Here is a 26,988-nt window from a genome sequence, read left to right as displayed (position 1 = left end):
AATGATAGTGTTACACCCAGGAAGTCTGCTTATAGAGTACATGTTGGCTGTGTGGTTTAGTGGAAGGGGCATGGGCTTTGGACAGGAAAGAGTGGTGAAAATAAGTGCTACAATTTTCCAACTATGTGACCCAATGATAAGTAAGTTTCTAAGCCTCAGTCTCATCTGTACAAGGACCGTTGGGAAGATTAAATGAGATTACATGTGTACAGTAATTGACCTAGATGCCCAATAAATGTCTATTTCACAGACAGATTTACCTTTTACAGCTTTACTTTCATCTAACCTACTCATCTTACAGTGCATAAAACAATGCCTACTTCACCCATTCTTGCCTTAAATGATTCATTAATTCATCAATTTTAGTCTCCAATGAATTTCTATGAATAACCTTAATTTTCCATTTAAATTTCACATACATACCCATGAGATGCGAAGTAAAGAGTCTACAAGCTTTTGGGGGGCAGGATTTAAGCTTTGAAACTTTTCTTCTCCCAAGAGATTTCCAGGAATGTAATGCAGATTAGAACATGGCCAGTCTGGACAGTGTCATCTGCACGCTGGGAAGATTACTGAGACATTTGTACGAACAGTAAAAATTATTGAGAAATCATTGAAATAACCTTTAAAAATTCTTGTGGAGAAAAAGATGGTTTGTAATCAAGAACATACATTTCATAAATGACCTTGGACAAAATTAAATTTTTTTTTAAAAAATTAAAGTATAGTTGATTTACAGTAATATATTAATTTTAGGTGTACAATGTGGTGATTCAATATTTTTAGATTATACTCCGTTTAAAGTATTATAAAACAATGTCTATATTTCCCTGTGCTGTACAATACATCCTTGTAGCTTATTTATTTTCTACATAGTAGTTGGTGCCTAGTCTGAATCTGCCCCATGACGTGCTCACTTATCTCAGTAGGGGCTGTGAACTGAGGTTCTATTATTTCTGCTTGCTTATTCTTTGAAAGGCAAATACTTTTATTTTCCTATAGGGGGTCCTTCAAACAACTTTAGGCATTTTCTGTTGAAGTCCTTGAAACAATAGTGGAAGTCAATATTTTCCATTTCTAAGAATTAAAGGAATATGTCACAGATGTTATCATTTGGAATTAGATTGTTCTTTACCTGCTGGTGTTTTAAGTGTAATTATAGATGATTTAAGTATCTAGGACTGTCAGAGGCATGGAGGAATGATGATTGAGAAATATCAAGTGCTGTGGGAGCAAAGAGAAGAAAATAAAGTCACAGAACTTTTAAAATAGACTTTCCAATCTGTATCTCCTTAGTTTCCTGGGCTCTAATCTTTAATTCCTATTTTTATTTTATTATTGTGTGAGTAGAGAGCAGGAAGTAGGGCAAACATCTATTTGACCCGCAAATTCCTAACACTCTGTCAATCCTTTGTATAACCAGACACCAATAAAAAGACATTAAACACATTAAATTACAAGTACATGAAATCAGTCTTTGCAGCTGTGCTCAAACTAGTGGACATAATAGTTCAAAGATTCTGTAGAAGGGAAAGCATAAGGATCAGTAGATTTCCCCATATTGGTTACTTATAAATTAATTCTTTCCAATATAGCCAAAGTGACAAAGTTCTGTTTGCTTTTTTCTCCCTCTAGGCACTCTTTGGCAGATTTTTGCTAAAATTTTCTTTGAGCATATTGCAATAACAATTCATTGCCTCTTTTTTGTTTGCTTGCCTAGATTTCCCTTAAAGTTGGGGGTTTCTTGAAGGTAGGGACTAATCTTGGTCACCATTGCATTTTTAGCAGTTCCAGCAACACGGCTGGTATGTGGTGGGTACTCAGTAAATAAGTGTTGACTGAGTGAAGGAGGGCAATATATACTTGCTAAACTGAATTGAGCACAGAAGAGTTGATATTTTAATTTTCTTGTGCTGCAAGATATATTCATCATGACAATAACAATATGTGCCCCTAGATAGATATGGATGCTAAAAAGGAATTCTCATCAGCCATTTTTCAACATTTCACTAAAAAATGTTGGCATCTCTTTTCCCAAGAATTACTTTGAAATGGGTTCCTTCTTCCCCTCCTCCTTTCATCCCTTCCTTCCTTCCTTCAAGTTGGCCCTGGGGCATGGTGTTTCCCAAATCTATTAACATTGCCAGATCCCCTAATCTTTAATAAATATTGTCATTAACATTCTAACCACAATTTTTACTTGTAGGTGCACAAGTACTAACAAAATCAAAAATAGCCTTAAGAATCATTTGATTGGCACTCAACACCCAGCGGCATATAAAAACAAATTAAATTCTATAAAATACTTGTCATAAAAATGTACAAGCATTCCTGTTTAATAAAAACAAACCAACAAATACCTGTGGGATATCACACAGAATATGTATTTCTTTAGTTTAAAACATGGGTCCCCTGAGAGTAGCAAAGCTGTGTTGTAGTCCTGGCTCTTTCTGCTTAGTCTTCGAAGATTTCACCTTCACTTGCCATCCTTGGGTTTTTCTTCAAGTGCAAAATCAAAGATTTATATCAAATAATTTCCAAGGTCTCTTTCAGTTTTAAAATTCTATTTTTCTATGATTTTCAATTTTCTCTAGAAAGTAACTGGGGAAAAATTTATTTATAGAGTCTGCTGTCCAGCCCTCTTCTTAGAACTATATTCTATAATGGGTCTTTACCTGTATCCACACTGTCACCATATTGTTTTACATATATTAATAGTTTCTCTGAGGACTTAGATGTAACATCACTTTGCCTCTTGCATTTTTTTTTTTAAAGTCAAACCCTGTTTAAAGGTATTAGAGTTTCTTTTCCCTCTAAAGGATTTAGCTCTAAGTTCCTTGGATGCTTGAAGAATGCTGAGACATAGGGAAAATCAGCTCCATTTCTATTCTTTACAACCATGCTACAAAGAAAAGTAATCATATCATGAGTATTCATTTGTACAGCCAAGATTTTTTCTTAGGTCTCTCTTCAACAAGAATGAAATAGTCAAAGTTTACATTTTACTTCAATGTAGGAAATTTTAAGAAGTTGAAATGAATAAAGAGTAGTTTTAGAAAATTTATTATTTTGTCCTAATACCTTCCAAGGTGATATTTTGCTTTCAGTTTTCCCTGAGGAAATAGAGGTCTCAAATGCTATATACATTTTCTTTTCATACTCTCATATACATTGTACCCATGATACTTTAAGAGCTTTTAGTGAGGAAGTATGACTCTGAAGCAGACCCACTTCTCATGTAGGGTTGTACTTGACTGCATTGGTTACATTGGCGCTAACTGGTCATTCCTGACTCTTTGATAGCATCATTAGCACAAAATGTATGGGGTTTTCTTAGCTTTACCGTATTTTGTGTACTTTTCATCATTGGGTAATTCAGTAGTAAAATGCAATCATTTGATGTTTTGTAATAGTTACAGTAACATAGATGTTTTAAAAATCGTTATATTTTGTACTGAAAATATTTATTAAAATTTTATTTATTTAAAATATTTAAACCAAGATCTGAGAGTGTCTTTCAATAAAAAGAACATGATTCTTTGGTAATACTTTTAAGTCAGAAAAAATTGGATACCTTTAACGAAGTTTAATTAACTTGGTAATATTAAGTTTTAAAAAGCTCATATCTTCAACATCTAAGAAGGGGTTTGTAAGCCACCAAAATAATACAGCTTCTAAAAGGTCCAACAGTTTTATTGCTGAGTCAGCAACCATGTGCTCTGGTGGTTTGTCAAATGGAGCAGTTTCCTCTTCTGAGGCTTCCTTCAGATTTCTGAATCTCTGGGCCTCCTTTTCTTCTACTACAAATTCTTGTTCTTAGTGTTTGGCATTAATCTGAGTAACAAAATTACCCACTTTATATTCTTTTCATTTTATCACTTTCATTCTTGCAATATAAATTTTCTTTCCCTGCTGATCTACAGAAAATCTCTTTTAAAATTCTACTAGTCAGCTAAATCTTTTAAGGTGGTAAGTTAGAAATGTTTTAATATCCTCAGCTGGAAAGCACAATTAGATAATCCATTATTAAATGTCCTATTTCTATTTTATGGTAAATAATAACCACAGCACTACGGAAAGTGAAAAGTCCTTGGAATCAGAATCATCTGAATTTGAAAGCTAAATACATCACTTACTGGGTATCTGGCACATTATTTCACATCCCTAAACCTAATTTCCCTCATGTACATAAGAGGTAAAATAAAAAGAGAGGTAAAATGTCATAATGTGTTATTGGGAATAGAAATAATTAGTGTAAACTATCTAGCAAAATGGCTAAGACGTAGTAGGTACTCATTATTTATTGAGTGACAACCATTTGGCAGTTATTAAGAGGGCAATGGATATTACTATTTTAATTTGTTTAACTATGAATTGCTCAGCACTGTTGTGACAGGTAGAGATTGTACGAGCGTGGGTCTCTGTTGAAAAATACAAGTTATGAAATTAAACTATGCTCTTCCAGTTATGTCCAAGGTAGAGTAATTGAGAAGATTTACACCCCCACTAGAAATCATGAAAAACAAATACAATATGTGAAACAATCATTTTCAAGACACTGGATAGTGGGCAAAGAAGGACAGTTACCCCTGAAAAAAGAGAAGCAAATAAGGGGAGTTCTATGATTGCCCTATGTTTCTGCCTTGGGAGTTTCTAGTTCATAGTGCTGGGTAGTGAAACCCAGGTGACTCCCAGTGTTGAGGAAACAGAGCTAAGGTTTTGTGGAGACCAAGGCACCTTGAGTTTGCAGGACAGAGTACTGGTGAGGGGACAGCTGCCCAGAGACACAACTCCAGAGACCTGCAGATGGTTTCCCTCAAGCATTCAGCTGAGTACTGGTCAGCGTATGCATGTGAGGAAACTACCCAAGGCAGGGAAAGAACTAACAGAGGGAGTAGGGCTGGGAAAAGTACCATCCCCACCAGCCAGACTGAAAAATCATATGATTAGCAGGGTATTGAGTCCAGTAGTCAATAATTTTTACCTTAGTAGGGAAATAATTAGTCCTGGACTAAGCACTGTTCTAGTCCTGCTGAACAATTCTTAAAAGCCAGATGTAAAAGGAAGAAAATATTTCCAAGTAACTTAACTTTGTACTGCAGCAAATCTCAAAAATATTTATAGAAATGCAAAATGTCCAGCACTTAACAAAGTAAAATTTACAATGTCTGACATTTCAATAACAAGAGAAAGAAAAACAAAAAGGATCTAGAGCTAACACATATTAGAATAAGCAGGAAAAAATAAGTTATAACTTTTTTCCATATATTTAAAAAAAAAAAAGTTGAAGCCAGGAATGCAAATCCAAAACCAACAACAAAAAAATCTACCCTCTAGAGATGAAAAGTACGAAGTGTGAATATACTAGATATGGTTATTGTCAGATTAGATAATGCAGAAGAAAAGATTAGTAAGTTTTAAGACGTAACAGTAGAAGCTATACAAAATGAAAATCAAACAGAATGGAAAATCAGAAAAGGTGAATAGAGCATGATGTGTGAAACAATTTTTGGCAGCCTAATACATGTTTAATTCGGGTTCCCAAAGGTAAGGGACAGAAAAAAAATATTTGAAGAAATAAAGGCTGAAATTTTTCCAAATTTGGACGAAACTATAAATCCAGAGAAGTTATTGAAGCACAGGCATAAGAAACACTAAGAAAACTATGTCGAGATATATAATAATCACATTGCACAAAAACAGTGGTAAAGAGAAAATCTTAAAAGTGGTGAGGGGGTGAGGTTGGAGGGAAACATGTTCACAGGAATAAAGATAACAGCTGACAGCTTGTCCGAACAAAAAATGCAAGGGAAAATACAGTGGAGCAACATCTTCAAAGTACTGGAAAAAAAACACCCCAAACTCATCAACCAAGAATTCTATAGACCACTAATGATGATCAGATTGGATTAAAAAGCAACACCCAATCTTATTCTGCTTACAAGAAAAGGACTTCAAATATACAAACAGAAATAGATGAAAGTAGAATGACAGAACAAGACACAGCATCTAACACTAAACAAAAGGAAGCTGGATAAGCTATATTAATGTCAGCACAAAGTAGATTACTGAGCAAAGAATATAAAGGCATGAAGAATGTCATTTAATAAGTAGAAAGAAGACTATTTATGAAGAAGTCATAATAAATCCTAAATATTGATACACATAATAAAAGTTTCAAAGTATATGTAACAAAGCTGATAAAACTGCTAGAAGAAATAGACAAGTCCAAGTATAGTCAGAGGTTTCAATACCCCTCTCTCAATAATTAATAGAACAAACTAGACAGAATAGCAATAAGAGTATGAAAGACTTAACACTATTAATCAACTTGGCTTAATTAATAGCTATAGAATCCATACTCAAAAACAGCAGAATATATATTCTTTACAGGCACACATGGAATATTTCCAAGATAGAATGTATTCTTGGCCATAAATCAGGTCTCATTAAAAATTTAAAAAATTGAGTAATAAACGCATGTTCTTTCATCTGTGTGAAATTAAATCTGAAATCAATAACATAGATTCCTGGGAAATACACAATATTTGGAAACAAATTAACACATTCTAGATAACCTATGATTCAGAGAAAAAATTAAAAAGAACATCAGGAAGTATTCTAAATTTAATAAATCTGTGAACACGACATATGAAAATTGGCAGGTGATGCTGAAGTAGAGCTTGGCATGTTTATAGAAACCTATATTAGGAAAGGAGAAAGGTATCAAATTTAGTATGTCAGATCCTACCTTAAGAAATTAGAAAAAGAAGAGCAAATTAAACCCAAAGTAAGTAGAAGAAAGGAAACAATGAGTAGAACAGATATCAATGAAATATAAGAGAGGAAATATTAGAGAAAATCAGTGAACCCCAAAGTTGGTTTTTTGAGAAAATAAAATTGATAAACATTTAACTAGACTAATCAGAAAAAAAGTAGAAAGGATAAATTATCAATATCAGAAATAAGAAAGATGAAATACCTACAGAATTTGAAGATATTAAAGAATTCTAAAGGAATATTAACAATCTTATGATTACAAATTCAGAAACTTAGATGAAATGGTATATTCCTTGAAGGCACAAATTTCCAATGATAACTCAAGATGAAATAACCCAGTCACCCTACATCTATTAAATAAATTTGTGTTAAAAACTTTTCCACAGAGAAACCTGCAGCTCATAAAACTTCATAAGTCATTGGTGAATTCTGCCAAACATATAAGGGAAAATTAATACTAATTCTACACAAACTTTTCCAGCAAATTAAAAAGAGAGACTATTTTCCTAACTTCTATGTGGTCAGCAATACGTTGATACCCAAACCTAACAAAGACATTATAAGAACAGAAATCTACCGATTAATATGCCTCATAAACTTATATAAAAAAATTTAAACACAAATTTAGAAAATAAAATCCAACAACATTTAAAAAGGATAGTACTTCATGACCAAATGAAGTTTATCTTAGAAATGGAAGGTTGGCTTAATATTTAAAAATAATCAATGTAATTCACTATATTTATAATTATAAAAGAAAATCACATGATCATCTCTATAGATACTGAAAAACTCTTAACAAAACTCAGTCTCCATCCCTGATAAAATCTCTTGGCAAAGTAGGAATAGAAAGGGAGTTCCTCAGCCTGATATAGGCATCTGTGAAATAGCTACAGGTAAAAACATATTTAATTGGGGAAGACTGAATTAGTTTTATTCCATATCTGGAAAGCACAAGGATGTATGGTTTTAGCACTTCTATTCAATACAGTATAAGATATTCTAGCAAGTGTAATAAGATAGAAAAAGAGAACTAAAAGGCATTCAGATTGGTAAGAAAGGAATGGAACCGTCTGTCTTTGCTGGTAACGTGTTTGTCTATGTATAAATTCCAATGGAATCTACAAAAAACAAAAAAACAAAACAAAAAAAAAACAACTAGATTTAATAATTGAGTTTAACAATGTTCCAGGACCCAAAATCCATATACAACTATCAATTTTATTTCTATATATTAGCAAATAATAAGATTTAAAAAAATATATACTAACTACAGTAGCATTAAAAAAATAAAATACTTTGGAATAAAACTGACCAAAACACTGCTGAGAGAAATTAAAGAACTAAATAAATAGACATATCATGTTCATAAATTGGGAGACTCAATACTGATAAAATGTCAATTCTCCTCAAATTGATGTAAAACATTCAACGTAATGCCAATCAAAACAGACTTTTTCTTTTGTAGAAACTGATAAACTGATACTAAAATTCAGAAAGAAATGCAAAGGAACTAGAATAGCCAAAATAACCTTACTGGAACAGAATGGAGAGTTCAGAAATAGATGAAAATGTATATAGGCATAGATAGACAACTGATTTTTAGCAAATGTACAAATACAGTTCAGTGGAGAAAAAACAGTCTTTTTAACAAATGGTATTAAAACAACTGGATATCCGTATTAAAAAAAAAACTAAACTTCAATTCCTTGCATCATATTCACAGTATAATGCAAAATGAATCATCATCCTAAATGTCAAATCTAAAATATTTCTAGAAGAAAACAGGAAAAATACTTTTGACTCTGGGTTAGGCCAAGATTTCTTCGTTACAACACTAAAAGCAAAATTTATAAAAGAAAACACTGATAAATTGGAATTTGTCATAATTAAAAACTTTTGCTCTTCAAATGACACTGTTAAGGGGATGAAAAGACATACCACAGACTGGAAGAAAATATTTGCAAATCATATGTCTAATAAAGAACTTGTCTCTAGAACATATAAAGAACTCTGGAAACTCAATAATACAGAAACAAAAACCCAACTTTAAAAAATTGGCAAATGATTTGAACAGACATTTCTCTAAAGCAGATATATAGGTGGAAAATTACCATATGAAAAGATGCTCAACATCACTAGCCATTAGAAAAATGCAATTTAAAACCATAATAGAATAATAATACACTTCTATTAGAGTAGCCAAAATTAAACAGGACTGATGATCCCAAGCACTGGTGACAGGTACAGGAATTGGCATTCTCACACATTTTTGATGGAAATTTCAAATAATACAGCCACTCTGAAATAGTTTGGCATTAAAGAAAAAATAGTGAAGTATACACATACCATATGATCTAGTATTCCACTTCTAGGTATTTTCACAATAGAAAATAAAGCATATATCCATAAAAAAGACTTGTGAGAGAATGTTTGACAGCTTTATTTGTAATAATCAAAAACTGGAAACAGTCCAATGTCCATCAACAAGTGAATGGATAAATTATATGGTGGTATATCTATATAATTGAGTACCATTCGGAAATAAAGAAGGAATGAACTAGGATACATGCTACATGGATGAATTTCAAAATAATCATGCTGAACGAAAGAATTCAGACAAGAGAGTACATATTGAACAATTACATGTATACCAAGTTCTAAGAAATGCAAATTTATGTATAATGACAGAAAGCAGAACAGAGGTTGCCTGGGATGGGAGGGGGCAGAGAAGAGCTAAAGGGAAGGATTACAAAGGAACATGAGGAAAGTTTTGGGAGTGACAGGTATGGGTACTTTCCCAACTATAATAATAGTTTCACAAGTATACATATGTCAAAACATCAAATTGTACACTTAAAAAATGTGGAGTTCATTTTATGTCAATTAGACCTGACACAGCTATTTAAAGGGATTAAAATATTCTTAAATATATTTATGACTTATAAAATGTTAATTGTTATCATAACTTAAATTCAGAAAATAATTTACTTGAAACAGTCGCTTCATAGTAGATCAGTATCTCACGTTGCCTTTCCTTTCATTACTGTGCCTTTCTTAGTGACTCTTGCTGCCTTTAAAAATCAGTTGAATTTCGTTCTCAATGATCACGGCTTTGTTATTAAGAAATCTCTTTGGGTGTGACCATTCTTGACAGCTTACCTTGAATATCATCTTCCTGGTATGTCCCACCTACATCACTTCTAGGCCCTGGGGGACCTGCCTTTGCCCCTATTGGGGTTTACCATTCCTGGATTCTCTCCAACCCTAAGTGCCCTTGCTTTGACTCCAGGGCATTTTGTGTCTAACCCTTCCTTTCCAGCCTTGTCTCACTTCTTGTCCTGGTATAACATTGTCTCCGATACCACTGACTAACAATTATTCACCTTTTACTCCCCTAGCTTCCCCCAACACACACATCCTTTATTTGAAAGAGAACAGACTTCCTAACAGACACCTGTGAAGAAGTCCATGCTTCTCAAACTTTGAGCATCAGAATCGCCTAGGAGGCTTGTTACGGCACAGAATGTTGGGTCCCACTCCCAGAATTTCTGCTTCTGTAGATTTGGGATGGGCTCAGAAATGTGCATTTCTGACTAGTTTCTAGATAATGGTGATGTTGCTGGCCCAGGGCTACTTTGAGAACAACTGGTTAGACACTATGGCTTTGAAGTTGGATGGAACATGGTTCAAATCCCAGTTGTATATCTGACGGTAATTTATATACTTTAGTCTCAGTTTTCTCCCCTGCAATAAATGAAAGCTAGTGCTACTCTTAGTAGTTAGGTTAATTATTATTATTAGATCAGTCATTGAGGAAACATATGAAAAAGGCAACTATTTCCCTCAACATGCACCATCAGCAGACATGTCGGTTCATTTCAACCTCCCAGCGTTCATGGCTCCCTTTCTCATCCTAAAGGCACCTGTGTCAGGCGTTCTCTCTTCCTCTGGTCCAGTACCTTCCTAGGGTCTCCCTGTTATCCCGGGTTTACTCTTCCCCACATTTAAACTAACTGGGCCTATGTTTGATGATCTAGTCATCTGATAAACCCAAGAAAAATATGTGTAACTTAATTGGTATCATTAATACCTGATGTACTAGCTATTTTTCTCAAGTTTTAGTGACATTAATTATGAAAAATTTAAAAATAAAAGAAATTATGAACATGAAAGTATGTATGAATGTGTATGTGGACATGTACATTGGCGGGCTAGAAGGGGCACTACTTTTGATGGGTTGAACAGCTTTCAGTACATCTCAGATGACATTGCCTGGTGGCTGATTACTTCACTGAGCTTAGGGATCTGACTATTGCATTTACTGGGAGTTAAAACAGAATCCAGTTAAGTTTTTTGCCATCCACCTGGCTTGAGAGGCTCGCGGGCCCTCCTCTACACTGCAGTTTTCTTCCTTTGCTGCTGCTTACTGTCATCTATCTCCATTCTTAAAGAAATCATCAAATCAAATCAAAGCGGGTAGGATAAAACAGACACTGAGAATCCCACATCTTAAACACAGGCCATCAGCCCCTAGTGCCCTGCATCTTACCTCTGTTTTAAATCCCAACACAGCAAGTTGGAGTGAGCAGGCTTTTAAGATTTGGATACAACACTGCCAACTATTTTGTTATTTAATGTTGTTGGAAACGAACTGAGCTTAGCCTTCCAGATGGCAGGTGTGTTGCTTTATGGACCTTTCTGCAGAATGCATAAAAGTGATGGGTGAAAGGAGGAGAGGACTCAGGCCTGGCTAGTTACTTACCTGACCAGCAGCAGCATTTATGGCTGCACTTTGCCATCACCTTGTACAAATGAAGCTAGTGTAAGCAAAATAAGTATGCATGCAGGAACTTCCCATTCCCTTTTTCTCAATTGAGGGGCATCCAACCATAAATATGTTTCAAAAGAGGTTTAACATTTCTGATAGTTTGATTTGAAGCAGCTCAGAGCTACATTTAAACATCAGAGGTCTTACTGCAAGGGCTTCCTACCTCAGCCTCAGCCATCCTTAGAGAGTTTCCCAATCACTATATGCCAGAAAAGATATTGGTTAGCAAGTTTCCTTTGTCCCTGTTTTATGCCATATTTCTGATATCTTTTTCGGTTGCACAGTTTGATTTCTAAAATTAAATATTATCCCCTGCAATCAGTTCTCCCTCTGCCCTGATATCAAGTCCCATTTTCCGACTCTGTTTACCAAATACTGACAAATCCCATATTCAGTCAATGCTCGAGGCTTCCTTAACTCGTAAATAGTCCAATCCCTATTGTTAGATGAAATACATCATTGTAGATAATACTGGCTAAAGCATTACATTAATTTTGCACTGAAGTGACTCATACGTTACATGCAGTCGTTTCTTAAGAAACAGAAGCTTTAGGTGTCCCTAGCAAGGTTATAAAGCAGTAAAATATCAAGCTGACTCAATTTCCCCTGGAAACCAGTCTGTCTCTACTAGATCACCTTGATATGCCTCCTATCAATGTATGTACCACTAATCCTAGTGGTAAATTAAAGCAAACTTAATTAGGAAAAAAATCTGATAAGCACCCTCCTTCCCACCACACAATGCCTCCTAAGCTCTCCATTTGAAAGCTCTTCTCTGTGAAATAGAAGACTTTTCAAAAGTGAAGCTAAAAGAACTCAAAGAATCAATTTTCTTATTTAATTTTGGCTCTTCCAAAGGCACAATACAGGTGTGCATTCATTCATTTATTCACAAACATATATTTGCACCTACAATGTGTTGTAGGTAGTGGGACTACAACAGTGAACAAAAGAGACAAAAATCTTTGCACGAACTTTGTACTTCTGTGAGCAGGGGAGACAAGCAACTAAGTAAGTAAAATATATACTATTCAGGTGGCAGTAGGTGTGATGGAGAACTAAAAATCAGGGGCCAGGACTGGAAAGTGGTGACTTGGGGTGTTACCTCTCAGCTCATAGCACCATATGGAGATCAGAGTCCCGGGGATGAGGGGTGACCTAGTAGTCCTGGGCTCCTGGTGGGGTCTGAGCTAAGCAGGGAGAAATCAGTCCTAAGTGCCTCAAGCCCGACGATGAGGACGAGACTGTGACTGCTGGCTGGGGAGGTGTTAGGATCTTTTCAAGAGGACCCAGAATTCTGGATCCCGTCTTTACCAGTGACGTGGGATGTAGAATCCCAAGAAATTTGGTCTTATCTGTAAAAAAGGGAATCTGTGCCTCAGAGATGAGTGTATTAGATGCTCTTGCTTCAGACCGCTGAAACTTCTGAGGAAGACAGAGCAATACCTTCCTCGAGGCCCCCCAGGCTCATCTTGCCCAGTGCTTTAGAAGACATTCAAATTCAAAGCAGGTCAAGGAACACAATTTGCATGGCAACCTTGTTTTGTTTTTGTCTGACTGCACAAGGTTTACATTAGTAATTAGTGAAGGGGAAAAGGGGTGCCGGTGGATGGACATGGCTTTTCCTGCATCTGAAAAGCATGAGTTTCTACATGGCAAAGACATGAGGTAAAGGAGGGAACGCAACTTTCTAACGCGCCTACCTCAGGAAGGAGGTTTGGATGAAGGGAAACTCTGCCTTACCCTCAGGGAGGCTCTCCCACGGCAGACAACTCAAGCCTCCCTTAGATAAGACTTGGCAAGACCAAATGCCTTGGCTTTCCCATCAGACCCCACCCCATTCAATTAACTCTTAGAATCAAATCCAACCCCTAAGGATTGCACAAATGAAGCTAGTGTAAGCAAAATAAGTATGCATGCAAGAACTTCCCATTTCCCTTTTCTCATTTGAGGGGCATCCAACTATAAATATGTTAGTGATCCCAATTGCCCTTTTGCCATCATCCACAGTTCAGAGGTGTTTTATAGAGATTACTGTATACAATCCAGAAGTCAGCACTATTCTATAAAAACATAGTTGAAGAGAGGCTCAAGAATAAGAGAGAAGGTGGGGTTAAGAATAGAAATGCACGGGCAGTTTGGGGAGATGTATTCAACCCTCTGCCAAGCTACTGTTTTTGAACCAGATTATCTGTGAGGTTATCTGAATGTGTAAGAATGAGACATTCAGTACATGTGTCTGCATTACCCTTCTTCGGGGCCCTTAGGCTCCCTTTGGGGTGGTGCGCTGAACATCAAAGTACTACGTGGCACTCGAAGGAGTGAGGTCTACTTCCTAACACGTCTCTTCTCAACTAGGAGTGTGTGCTTTGTGGGAGGACCAGACCCAACATTCTAGATGATTACATAGGGAAAAAATAGTCCCGAAGCATTTTCTATATGTTGAGGAGAAAAAAAGAGAAAAGTTCTCATTTTTGCAGATGTTGGCCTTCTTCCCTTCATTTTCTGAAGGACTTGGGGGCCCCGATAATTAAGTAGAGATGCAATTAGCAGGAAATGAATGTGGCATTAATTTTCATTGTGTCAACTTTATAAAATAATCTTTTCGAAATCTAATTTGCTGATGAATTGAGAGGGAATCCTGTTGGTTTAAGACAACATAAATAAAAATATTTCCTTTCATACTTTGGAGGACGCTTTATGAAAGCAATAGGAAATTGTGGCTCATTAAAATAGCTATTTATAATTACTCTGATTTGACATCTACTTTATACGAATATGATAATTCTGACTTTCAGTTATGAAGTCAATGAAATGCAGGCTTTGAAACTGCCCTTCATAGGGTATGCTTTCATCACAAACCATTTCAGGGGCTCTGTAGCCAATGGATATGTGCAAGTGCCAGAACATTTTTCATCTTCAGTGTGTTTGTTTAATGTCTGTGTTTCATTTGTTACTAATTGTCTCCCTAAGAGGAAGTGAGAAAATATCGAATTAAGGTGAAAGACTTGCATCTAATTTTCAAACTTAAAAGCCTGAGTTTGCAAAATAGCTTCATGAAAATGTAAATGCATAGACTTAAGTGAATATTTTAACCATTACCCTAATAGGTACATAAAATGGGCAATGATGTTTTCCAAATTCTTTGCAAAGAATCTCACAGTTAAAGGATTTGAAAGTCAAGTGGTAGAATTATTAGTTGGTTAATTAATTATGGAGTACAAATTATAACGCGGAATCAGTGCAATTTCTAATAAGTGGCACGCCATTGATTATTAAATCATAAAAATAGAAAAATGTTTACATTATCTTTTTAAAGAATTTTTCTATTTTCTCCTTTAAATAGTAATTTTAAATCACAGGGATGATGCAGATTTGTTGTAGGAAATTTAGAAACTAGGGGCTAGCAAAGGGAAAAAAGGTAAAAATCATTCATTAGCCTACTACTATTCAGAGTTACGTGCCATTAACATTTTGAAGTATTTTCTTCCAGTGTTTTTCTATACATACATTTTCTTTTTAACAAAATTATTTTAAAAATAGTGCTTTCTGGCCTACTAGTTTAATTTAATAATATATTCTGAACATGCATTTTTTGTTTGTTTGTTTTTCGTGATGTCCTTAATTTTTTTTCCGTGACATCATTTGTAATAATTTTTTAGTAGTTAGTCCATGTAGATATACTATGGTTTTTTAAACAACCTCCTTATTGTCAAATATTTAGGTTTCAGGTTTTCCAAGGTTTTGCTATTATAAACAACTCTGTAATAAATACCTCTCTATATAACATCTTTATATACTTATCTGATTATTTTTGATCAATTTCTAGAAGCCACACTGCTGGATCAAAGGTCCACACACTTTTACTGCCCTTCAGAGAAGATATATTGGTTTATACTCTCATCAGTAGTGCTTGAGAGTGCCTGTTGCATCTTACCTTTCCAAAGTTAATTTATTAAGAAATTTAAGGATAAAATTATATGTTATCTAATTTGAATTTGAATTTTTCCTTTTATAAATTCTTTATTTGCATTTATGTTTAGGAAAACCATCCTGATCCTAAGAGTAAGCTAATGTTTACGTTAAAAACAAATCCCTTTATGATCTCATTTTTTAGATTTAGATCTTTAATCCAACTGATAGTTACTTTTGTATAATGGGTAATACAGGAATGTAATTTCACTTTTGTAAAAAATGATTAACCTTTATTTTTAGAATAACACATTCTTTCATCAGATACTTGGATGTCACCTTAATTGTATGCTAAATTGTGATACAAATGTGAATTACTTTCTGATTTTCTGTTCTATTTATCGATTTATTTTTGTTCCACTATCACACTGTTTAAAACTATTATACCTTTACATATTATTTTAATATATCTGGTAGATTGAATTCCCCAAACTTACCAAGTACATTCTTTTTTTTTTTTTTTTTTTTTTATTTGTTTATTTTTGGCTGCGTTGGGTCTTCGTTGCTGCGCGGGGGCCTTCTCTAGTTCCTGTGAGCGGGGGCTACTCTTCGTTGTGGTGCATGTGCTTCTCATTGTGGTGGTTTCTCTTGTTGCGGAGTTCCAGCTCTAGGCGCGTGTGGGCTTCAGTAGCTGTGGCACATGGGCTCAGCAGTTAGCTGTGGCGCACGGGCCTAGCTGCCCCGTGGCCTGTGAGATCTTCCCGGACCAGGGATCGAACCCACGTCCCCTGCACTGGCAGGCGGATTCCCAACCACTGCGCCACCAGGGAAGCCTACCAAGTACATTCTTTTTCATGTATTTAAATTTTCCAACTTTTTCCAACTTACAGAAGAAAATTACGTTACATGGAAAATTTGATAGATTTCCATTTATCATTAGAAAAATAGCATTCTAACAAATTTCAGTTTTCACATTTAGAAATCAGTTATGGCTCCTTACTTACTATTTTAGAAAATAGTTCTTAGTAAGGTTTGTGACATTTTAATCTCTCTCTCTCTATATATATATATCCTCCACATATTAATGTCTATTTTAATGTTTTTAAGTAGCCTATTATCTGTTGATTCTGAGTAGATTTCTATTAGTTTCACAGTTTTGAGCCATTTGAAATTAGTTTAAAATATATTATATGAGATGAAAAACATAAAGGTAAATAGAAGCTAATAAAATTATAAATCATTAAAAATATTTGAGTATTTAAAGAAAGAAATTATCTCTTTTTTGACTATCAACTAATAGCATGTTAAAAGGAAATTTAAATCTATAGTTATTTTTTACAAATTTTCTGATTATTCTTTATTAGTAGTAAACCTGAAGTACAACATAGAAGATGAACAACATTATTTGTCATTTCACACATCTGTAAAGAGAAGTGGAATTGCTGAGATAAAAGATATATGTACTTCAATTTTGACATATATTGTCAAATTTCCTTCCATGGGAATTGTACCAATTCATACATTCACCAGTGATGTGAAAGACTGCCTGTTTTACCACAGGTATCAACAACAAAGTAGATTATTAAATTATAGGATATTTGGCCAATCCATAAGTTAAAAAATGGCATCAAATTTTAATTTGCATTTTCCTTTTAGCAATTTTTTGTATGTTTTAGGAAATTTTGTTTTTTGTGGAGTAACTTTTGAAGTCCTTTGCCCATTTTTAAGATTGAGCTGTTGATCTTTTTCCTTATTAGTTTCAAAGAGGTCTTTATCTATGAGAGACATTAACCCTTTGCGATATAAGATTATTTATCCCTTAGTTTTTTATTTGTTTACAGTGGTGTTTTGTTTGCTTTGTGGAGATTTTTTTGTTTGTTTTTAAAATCTAGCCACTTCAGGATTAAAAATCAAATGTCTAGGTTTTCTTCTTGTACTGTTTGGGAAAATAGCTTATATTTAATCTTTGTTGAATCGAAAGTTTTCTTGAATTATGAAATAATGTAGGACTTTAAAATTATTTTTTTCAGACAACTATCCAGTTGTCCCAACACCATTTCTTCTACAAATTAACTTTCCCCCATTGATTTGAAATGCTATTTTATCTATCATGTATCAATTTTCATATGTATATTAGGTCTGTTTATGAAGTTTCTTATATTCCATTGATATCTCTGCATCATGTACCAATGCCACAATTTTATTTTCATAATATACGTACCTATACATATATATATATAGAGAGAGAGAGAGCTCTGTATTCTCATTTTGTACTCTGCTATATTACTAAATTTTCGTTATAGAAGTTTTTAGTCTATAGTCTTGGGTTTTTCAAGTATACTCTCATATAATATGCAAATGGTAGTAGTTTTGGCTCCCAATTTTTCTCCTCTGAATTCTTTCTTTTCTAATTATACTAGCTAGTTCATATCTACCATCTGAAATTTTGAATAATAGTGGACAGCCTTGTCTTGTTCCTGACTTTATCAAGAATGCCTTTAATGTGTACCTATTAAGCATGATTCTGTCTTTGGGGCTGAGGTAAATATATTTTATATCTACTTAGTCTTATTTTATCAAGAGTTTTAGTCATCTTTATATATGTGTGTGTATATTTATATAGAAATAATATGATTTTCTCTTGAATTTAGTAATAGGATAAATTATATTAATATAGAGTTCCTAATTTTGAACTATCTTTGTGAACTCCACTTTTTCAGAATGCACAGTTATTTTAACCTACTGCTAAATTCTGTTTGCTAACACAAATATATAATCCCTTTCCCACAGTCTCTGAAAACCCAACGTCTTTTCACAATTTTGATACCAAAACTCAGCTGAGATTAAAACCTGACCTGAGACGATGGGAGACTCTATATTTATTCCATCTCCTTAGTATAATTATCATATATTTTGTGGCAGAAGGGTTCATGTGATTGATTGAAGAATGCTGCTCTAGACCCATTGGGTGATATAATATATGATCAGGGATTTTGTATTTTAATAGATCCCCATTACTTTTTCTTAGTTTGTAATCTTTGGTTTGTATCAGTATTGTACTTCAGAAAAAAACTGTTCTTGTCTGTCCTCTGGAAGAGTTTAAATGACATTAGAATTATCTTTTCTTTAAAAGTTTGGTAAAACCTTTTAACTTATAAAAAATAGTTTTTTGAAAATTCATTCAGTAAAGAGGCCCATGAAATAAAAAGTCAAAGTTCTCTGCTTCTACCTTCTCACTTCTACTCTTTAATTACTCTTCTGATCACTGGATCACTGTTAAAAATTTGGCGTGTGTTCTTACAGAACTTTCCCTATGCTACATACAAACATAATAAAGAAGGGTTTAAACAGTAAAAAGCAAATTTGTTAGTGAGGTTGAATAATTTTTATATTTTTTGAACATTTGTATTTTGTTTGTGAACTGCCTGTTTGTGTACTTTTCTGCTGTTTTTATTATCAACCTGTAAAGATTTAATATTTTAAAGAGATTAACTCTTGTCTCCCCTACTTTTACCTTCACACTTTTATTCCCTAAAAGTAATCATTGAATCATTGTTAATATTCTATTGTGTATCCACACTTGGCTCTTTTCCTATGTACATATAAATGTAATATCTATTTAAAATTATATATCAGTTAAAAATAAAAATGTCTTACATATCACTTAAAATGTACAAATTATATATAGAACACATTACTATATTATGTATAAAATATTTGTAGTCTACTATACACTCCTTGCTTATTTTACACAGCAGTGAAAAATGTTAGTAGGATCTTTTTAAAGGCTGCAATATATTTTCATTACTCCATTGAAGTACTATTACATTTCTCCGACCTTTATGCTCTTAAAATGCAGTGGAAATTTAGTGCATGAATGTGGGACAAAGTACAAAAAGTAGAACTGCTGACTTCAAATTTAAAAATTGTTCCAACATTTTCTCAACTCTTAGTATCTTTGCTGATTTGAGGTATCATCAATCTCAAATTATTATCAATGCAATATTAGTATCACATTGTTTTAATTTCTATCACCCTGATCCCTTGTGAGGTTAAGCATATTTTCATATATTTATTAGACATTTGGTTTTCTTCTCTGAATTTTCTTTGTATACCCTTTTCCTATTTTCTTCCCTGTGGAATTATTTTTCTCTCATTTATTTCAAGGGGCTCTTTGTATATTATATGTGTCAACACAAAGCAGCGTTTTACCCAAGCACCTTTAGAAGGCGTTGGATGGCTCTAAAGTCCTCTCTCTTATTTGTGCACTTCCCATCCCTTTGCTGTCTTCTTTCCATTTACCTTTTGGCTAGTCTATTTCCTTCTTTATTTGTATCACTACTAAACTGGAAGAGAGTATGGGATATGAAATTAAATGTTTGAACAGGGCTTATGACACCTTCAGTTTAGTTGAAAAGGATATGAAAACTCCTCACTTAATGTGCATGGAGGATTTTGTGGGTGGTTCCTCTCTATTTCAATTTTTCATGACGTGACTTTTTTTCCGAACCATGAATAATGACTGACTATATATCCCAATGAAAACAGAGAACTCACTGACGTACTGACAGATGAAATGTAAAAAAAAAATGCAGTTAGTCATTTGGATGATCTAATGATCAAATACTTCACTAGTTAAATGAAGGGTCAGTTACCGAATATTTCAAATATTTACATGACACTCCAAAATAGAAATATTTTCTTTAGGTAGGTGCTGTGCTAATCTATTTTTCATATTATAAAAACAAAATAACATAAAGAATATTAATTCCCATGGAAAGGACTGGAGCTGAAAGATAGGCCAAAGTAACACAATCTTGGAGGAAGAAAAACAATCTAGAAATGTTAGATCTTTCAGGAAGGCATTTGGATTGCTAACACATGAAGATATATAGAGAAAGGAGAAGCAGATGCTTAATAAAATTGTTTAAAACAATAAATTACTATATCAATCACCATAATCCTCCCCAAATAAAAAATTACTTTCCTCCTTCTCCTCCTGTTTTGTTTATGCCCAGCCATTCACATCTTTCCTTAACGTTTCTATTGTATTTTATTCAGACTAAATTAATAGATTTTTCTTGGTGCTAAACTAACTTTAATAAGAATGGAGTATTTTTAATGGCTTGGCTATATTTATTGATAACCACTGGAAAATCTTGCTTGAGGTAACCATTGAGACCAAGAAATTAAAAATTTTCTTTCTTTTTTTTTTACATCATTAGAGAAAAATTTTAGAAGTATAAGTCTTTATATTTATTCTTACAAATTATATTATGGAAAATAAAGAGGTTATCATTATTTATCTAGGGATCAGATTACCTTGCACTTTATAATATTAAAAATACTTATTTGTAAGGGCAATTGTTACATTTTTATTGGTAAACTACTGTTTTCTGGGAAAACTTCATATACCTACATATATATCATTGTACTTCCTTTTTTTTTCTTGCTCTAATCTGAGAACAAAGATTTTGATATTAGCTGAATACTGTTTGTGGTAGATTCTATTGCTTTAAACTTTCATTTTATATCTTTAATGTCTCTTGCTCTTGGCAAGTTATAATTCAGGAAGGCGGAAAAATCAATCTTAGTATGAAGAAAGAGTTTGGCAGCCAACATAGTCTGCATTTGTGCAAACTAAATTTTTTCAACATTTATGAAGATTTAAGAAAATATAGAAAATATTATAGGACTGTTTACAAACTAGGATCTATTGCCTCTACCTTGAATCCTGAGGGTAGATGTTTATCTTCTTGTTGTTTTTTTTCCAAAATCTAAGAAAATAGTACAATACTTTAAAAATAGTTTACACTATACTGGGCAAATGAATCTTGTCATTTAGAATAAGATAGTCTTATCGTGTGTTGGAAATTTAAGAAATTGTTCTAGTTATATTCTGTCAGAGTAAACATCTATTTCCCACCTGGCTCTTCTGCACATGGGTCATCTGTTTCTGTTTTCTGAACTAAGAATGAGAGTCAGCAAGCACTGGGGCTCAGTCTGTTCACTCAAAAATACTGGTACGTGGTCATAAGGATTCTCCAGCCGTCCTCAATATGCTCTTCTTTGACAATGATTATACTTTACTTTTGGGGCATAAGTGACTAGTTAGTGGCATTTAATAATAAAAAAGATAACATGTCATAATGTTATATTAAATTCAGAATTAGTCTTTGGGCTAATTTTAATTCAGGTTAATTTTCCTTATTTAAAAAAGAAAAAAATTTGCTTGGAAATGGCAAAAGGGAACAGAAGTGGTTGTTTTGTAGTGCTTCATGAACAAAAAATTGGAAAACCTAACTAATATATTTTGTTCTCTCAACGTATGTTTTTCAGGAATACTAATGGGTTACTAATTAATTACCTAATTAATCGAACAATTAAAGTTCATTCATTATATATTTTTGTACAAAGAGAGTTTCATTCTAGGACAGATTTCTACTCTGGCATGTGACAGAAATAGGATAATCTTGGGTGACATAAAATTCAGTGTAACTAGTTTGTAGTGGCTGATTTAACATTTGACACAGACATCACCTCTGGATGTACTGTTGGTTTGGGTGGGGAGTACCTAGGATGACGTGGCAGATGCATGTGTACAACTTGTACTCTAAATATACAGTCTAGCATGCTTTAATTCTCTGAGTGTTCTGAGTATGTCCAGATGAGAGTTTTTAACTTTCAGTATAGTTTTGTTTACCCTAAATGTGTAACATAGCCAACCAGGGCCTTCCAGGGAAGACAAGATCCTCAAGGACCTGTTTAGACAATTGCTTCTAGAAAAAAACGGTCTTTAGTCAAAGGCTTGTCAATCCTAGTTTTAAAGATTGATTAGGTAGCTGATTTTTTCTTCCTTCCGTCCTTGGAGAAAATGAAAAATAACAGGTGCTCTTCTACTTTAGACTAACCATTCATATACTTTATGACAGTTAGGTCTCCCTGGAGCCTTCTCTTTTCCAGGACAAATTATGCAAACTCCTTCAGTCTGTCCTCATAGGTCCTATTTTTCAACCATTAAATCATCTTATTTTTCTTCCCTGTATCTTTTCCAGTTTCTTCAATATCCTTTTAAAAATATAAAGTCTTTAATTTGATATCTTTGCATATATTAGATCAGCTTGAACTTCAGGAGGATATTTATCTCCACCTTCTAAGTCAGAGAGATGGGCACTATGACACACGTCAGTTGGATGAGAGGGATAAGAAGAAAAAGAGAAGCCAGGTGTGCAGTAATATTAGACTCAAGAGATTTACACAATCAGAAAGAATAAAAACTGTGCCTGAAGAAATGTCATAAGGGTTCTTTATAAGTCATTTGAGAAGATACCAAAACACTACAAGTATTATAAAAACAATCAGAGTTGCTTGTGTTTTTTTCTTTGGCTAAATAACCTGATACCTCTTTTCACTAATTATAATCCTGCAAGAGAAAAATTAGTAGGTAATCTCACATAATGCCAAATTCTGGACAAAAAAAAATGTGTAATAGAGAAGATGAGAGCTGCTAATTCAAGGCAAGGCATAGGGATTCAGCATTACAGTGACCTCAGCTTAATTAAGAGCTAGAACTACTTTTTCAAGCATATATTAATGCCAAGTGGGGGCATTTGTGGAATGTTACACAGGGAAGCTTTATTTTTTAGTTGGTATATGACCAGTAGTAAGAGTGTGATTTTGACTTTGCTGATAAGCTGTCCTGGGTTAATTGCATTGCATTGTCTTCTCTGCAGCCTCACCTGGATTTTGGGTGATTGGCATGCCATAGTCATTTCAACCTCTCCATCCTATGAGGGCCAAAAGGAACCCATAAACTTATAAGCCAAGTTCCCCTCTATAGCAATTACTCTGAGAGCAGGTTTCCATTGTAATAAAAACCTAGAATAAGAGCCCTAAACTTTCTAGTCTTCCTTACTTCAACTTAAGTGTATGAGTAATTGAATTCTGTAATTCTTTGATAACTTTAAGCCTAAAGTCTTATCTATGCCCAAAGCAAAATACCTGGCATTTATCCTACTCTCTATCCTGGGTTATGCACTAGGAACTGCTTCATAGCCTCCCCAAGAGAGACGTTCAGTCACTATAAAAAGATGGTACTGCGTTCTTTCCAAAATTCTCCGTATAGATCAACAATAAATAATAGGGACCACAACAAAGTCAGCTTATAAGAGCTTTAATTCTCCAGATGGAAAGCTTCACGATTCACCCATTGCTGGCTTATTTTCACTTTAAGATGGGATAAAACTATTAATTGGCCATGCCCACATTGCAAAACCACAGGCAGATCTTAGAGGGCTTTTGCATTGAATGGTGTGCAGTGGTGGAATATCTGTATTTTGCACTAACCCCTCTTTGAAAGCTAATGCAGTACGGTCTTACCATTTTTGCAGACAGGACAACATTGTTCTGGTTCATAGACTGGGTTGACACACTCAGGAACTGCGCAGTCTGCTACAACACAGTGAACTTCATTGCTGGGCTCACAGCGACACCATTCACATGGAGAGGGCTAGGAACAAATCTAAAATTAGCCCCTTTTCTCCTATAACTTAATGCTTGCACATTCATATGCTGTCAGAAGACAAAACATCAGTGTTTATATTGGCTTTACTGTATTAACTCCATTTACCATGTGTATGATCACTCTTCCCCCATGGAAGGCCACCTGGACATCCAAGCAAAGGTGGTTGCCATGTGCAGCTCAGGTTGCCATGAGCAACCAGAGTGCTCATGCATGACTTTTCTTATGTCTTATGTTCCTACTTTTCAAAGAAAGGTTTGGACAACAAATATGTCACCTCCTGGTTTGGTTTCCAGATGCACTTATTGCTCTGCCTTCCTCTGGGAAACAGGAATGACACTGGAGCATGTGAAATAAGTTTTTGCCATTTTTCATTTTATTTCCTAAGAAAGAAAATTTATTTCCTATTTTACTGAGAAACAAGAAAATAGTAAATGGAGATCTGTACCCTTGGTAGAAACTCCTTTTCAAGCTAACCTAGACTCTAAAGGGCATTTTTTTCCAATGTGAATTTTAGAGGAGATTGCATTTGGGATCCAAACATCCAGGTACTGCCTCTTGAAAGATTTAGTGAATACCTTTCATCTTGCCTGCTTGCTTTTATGAATGGACTAAAATTGATTGACTTAAAAAGTCACTATTTAAGAGTCAGAGACTCTAAAAATGGAATTGAACAGTGATTAATTTAGAGAAAAAAATTAAAAAGCAGAAAATTTTTGTCTTCACAGTACTTACCAACCAAGAATGAGTTTGGGGTTTTGTGTTTCCTTTCTAGAAACTTTCTATACCACAAATAATCTAAAGCAGTGGCCACTCTGTGACTATCTCATCCTTTATACTTTCTAGGTTTCCCTTCTCATAAAACAGAAATTGAGAATTCTGGAATGAAAACGTAGAGGTCTCAGAAGTTATACAGGTCTATACTTCTCAAAACAAGCCATTTGTTCCTGGAAAATTCTGTCTCCAATTCTGTGCCACAGTGCCTCACTTCAAAATTGTGTTAATTAAAGTCCACAGCCTTTATCTCTGTGACTACTGTCCATAATGCCTGCCAGCTCTTGTTTCTTCATGAACTTGACAGTTTGGGTAATATCAATGTTTCTTGACTCAGGTGGTCTGTTAGAGTGGAAACCTTTCAAACTAATTATTTTTAAATTAATTTTCTCTTTCTGCTTGAAGAATGATGGTCTAGCTTTCAATGAACTATTTTACTTTCACATTTAGTAGAAACAAGAGAATTAGCCATAGAATCTGTGGAAGAAATATTGCTATTTCTTAGCATGGTCAGTAAGTTTATTGAAGAGTACAGTTAAGCTCTTTACCATGTGGTTGAGTTAAGTATTCCAGAAAAATCTACTGGATCATCCCAAGGGCAGGAAGTTTCCTGAAGCTCCCTCCACTGAAAACCTCAGTAAATTAAGGAAAAGATTTGTTACCACAACACATTATTTGACGAAGGAAATTTTGAGTGAGGAAACAGCGTGAGAGATGGATATTCAAGCTGCTATACTGCCTCTTATTTTGCAAGTCCCATTGTGATATCTTAAATTCCCAAGCAAAATTGTCAGAGGTGTCTCCCTGTTCTTGATTAGTTGCAAAGAAGTATTTTTGCACAGGCTTCTGAAGTACAGCAAGGACTTGGCCTGCATTTATTGCTAACATGAGAGAAAAAGGGAGTGGCTAATATTGTTTCTGCACCTTGCTCTTCCACAGCTGTGATTGTTCTTGCTGTTTCCCTTCTTGCTGAAGGAGGGGCTCATCTATGCAATCTAGTGGACTGATTTTGGCACTAAAAATCCCAAAGAGCCCCTAGATTTTCCAATGCAAAATGTCTACCTCAAAGTAACTGTGGTCCTTGAGAAAGATTTGTTGGATTATTAGATTCCCATCACAGACTGAGGAAGAACACCATTCTGACTCAAACAATGTTTTTGAACATTATTAACTACTGGGTATCATGCTAGAGCAATTTACTTATATCAACTTACTTATTTTTCATAATAACCCTATGAAAGAAGATTTGTTATTATCTCCATCTCATAGATAAGGAAATAGTCTTGAGAGAGGTTCAGTAGCTTTCCCAGGTCTTGTAGGCAGTAGGAGAAAGGGCAGGATTTGAATCTAGGCATCCTAACTGCTATATGGTGCTGCCACGTGATAGCAAGTATGCCTATTCTGTGCACTCCCATCTGAGTAGTTTATTGTCCAATGTGTTGTACACTTCTTCAGGCAGACCAGATCCATAGGAATAACCATTAGCAGCTGAATGATTGATTTATAGAGGATAGATACTTCCTGTTAAAGAGAATTTCACTAACTAGGGTAGTTAGTGCATAGATTATTATGGAGCTGTAGAGCTTTTAAACTTTTTGCAAATGTGAGTTTGTAGAAGATTGTAATAGGCTGAAGTTAGGTTGCCATGAGGCTCATGTTCTTGGGCACTTTGGCATCTTCAAGTCTTGTAACCTGGTAGCTACACTCATGGTAGTTATCTGGGAGAAGCAATAACAGATAGTGGTCCAGTAAAGACTCCAGGGCCTCTGCCTGAAATCAGTGGAGGCTGGATGTGTATACACTGGAGTCCTGAGAAATACTCTGAGGAAGAACTAAGACTATAAGGCTTAAGGCTTAGTGATAAAAGGATGCCAGATTTTTAAAAGGGATTTTGAGTAATGAGAAACATAAATTAGAAAAATTAGACTATCACTCTAGCCATTGGCAACTTCTAATCAATCCTTCCCTGAACCTGGCTTTATTCATATACCAGTCTCTTTCTTCCTGGCCCAGAATCTCTTGTCAGAAACATGTTATTTCCTCTTTTGTTATCATTCAGTTGTTTTTAGAAAGAATGCCTCTGTTAACAGCCTATTTCTTCTCATCTCAAGCCTCTGTGTGCCCGCCTCCACCCCTCCAAACACTCTATCAAATTTAATCTACTGACCTC

The 26,988-nt window shown here is 34.5% G+C and overlaps 1 protein-coding gene across 1 annotated transcript in view; it reads right to left on the bottom strand.

Annotated features, from left to right (window-relative positions):
- VWC2L (von Willebrand factor C domain containing 2 like) overlaps nucleotides 1-26,988 on the bottom strand; it is a 155,470-nt gene that overhangs the window by 108,469 nt on the left and 20,013 nt on the right. Inside the window, exon 2 of the mRNA XM_007187871.1 lies at nucleotides 23,903-24,032. Coding sequence (XP_007187933.1) covers nucleotides 23,903-24,032 — 130 coding nt within the window. The remainder of the gene's footprint in view (nucleotides 1-23,902; nucleotides 24,033-26,988) is intronic.

This window comes from Balaenoptera acutorostrata, chromosome 8 (assembly GCF_949987535.1).
Source record: "Balaenoptera acutorostrata chromosome 8, mBalAcu1.1, whole genome shotgun sequence".
Taxonomy (NCBI): Eukaryota; Metazoa; Chordata; class Mammalia; order Artiodactyla; family Balaenopteridae; genus Balaenoptera; species Balaenoptera acutorostrata.
This window is presented reverse-complemented; position numbering and strand designations above follow the sequence as displayed.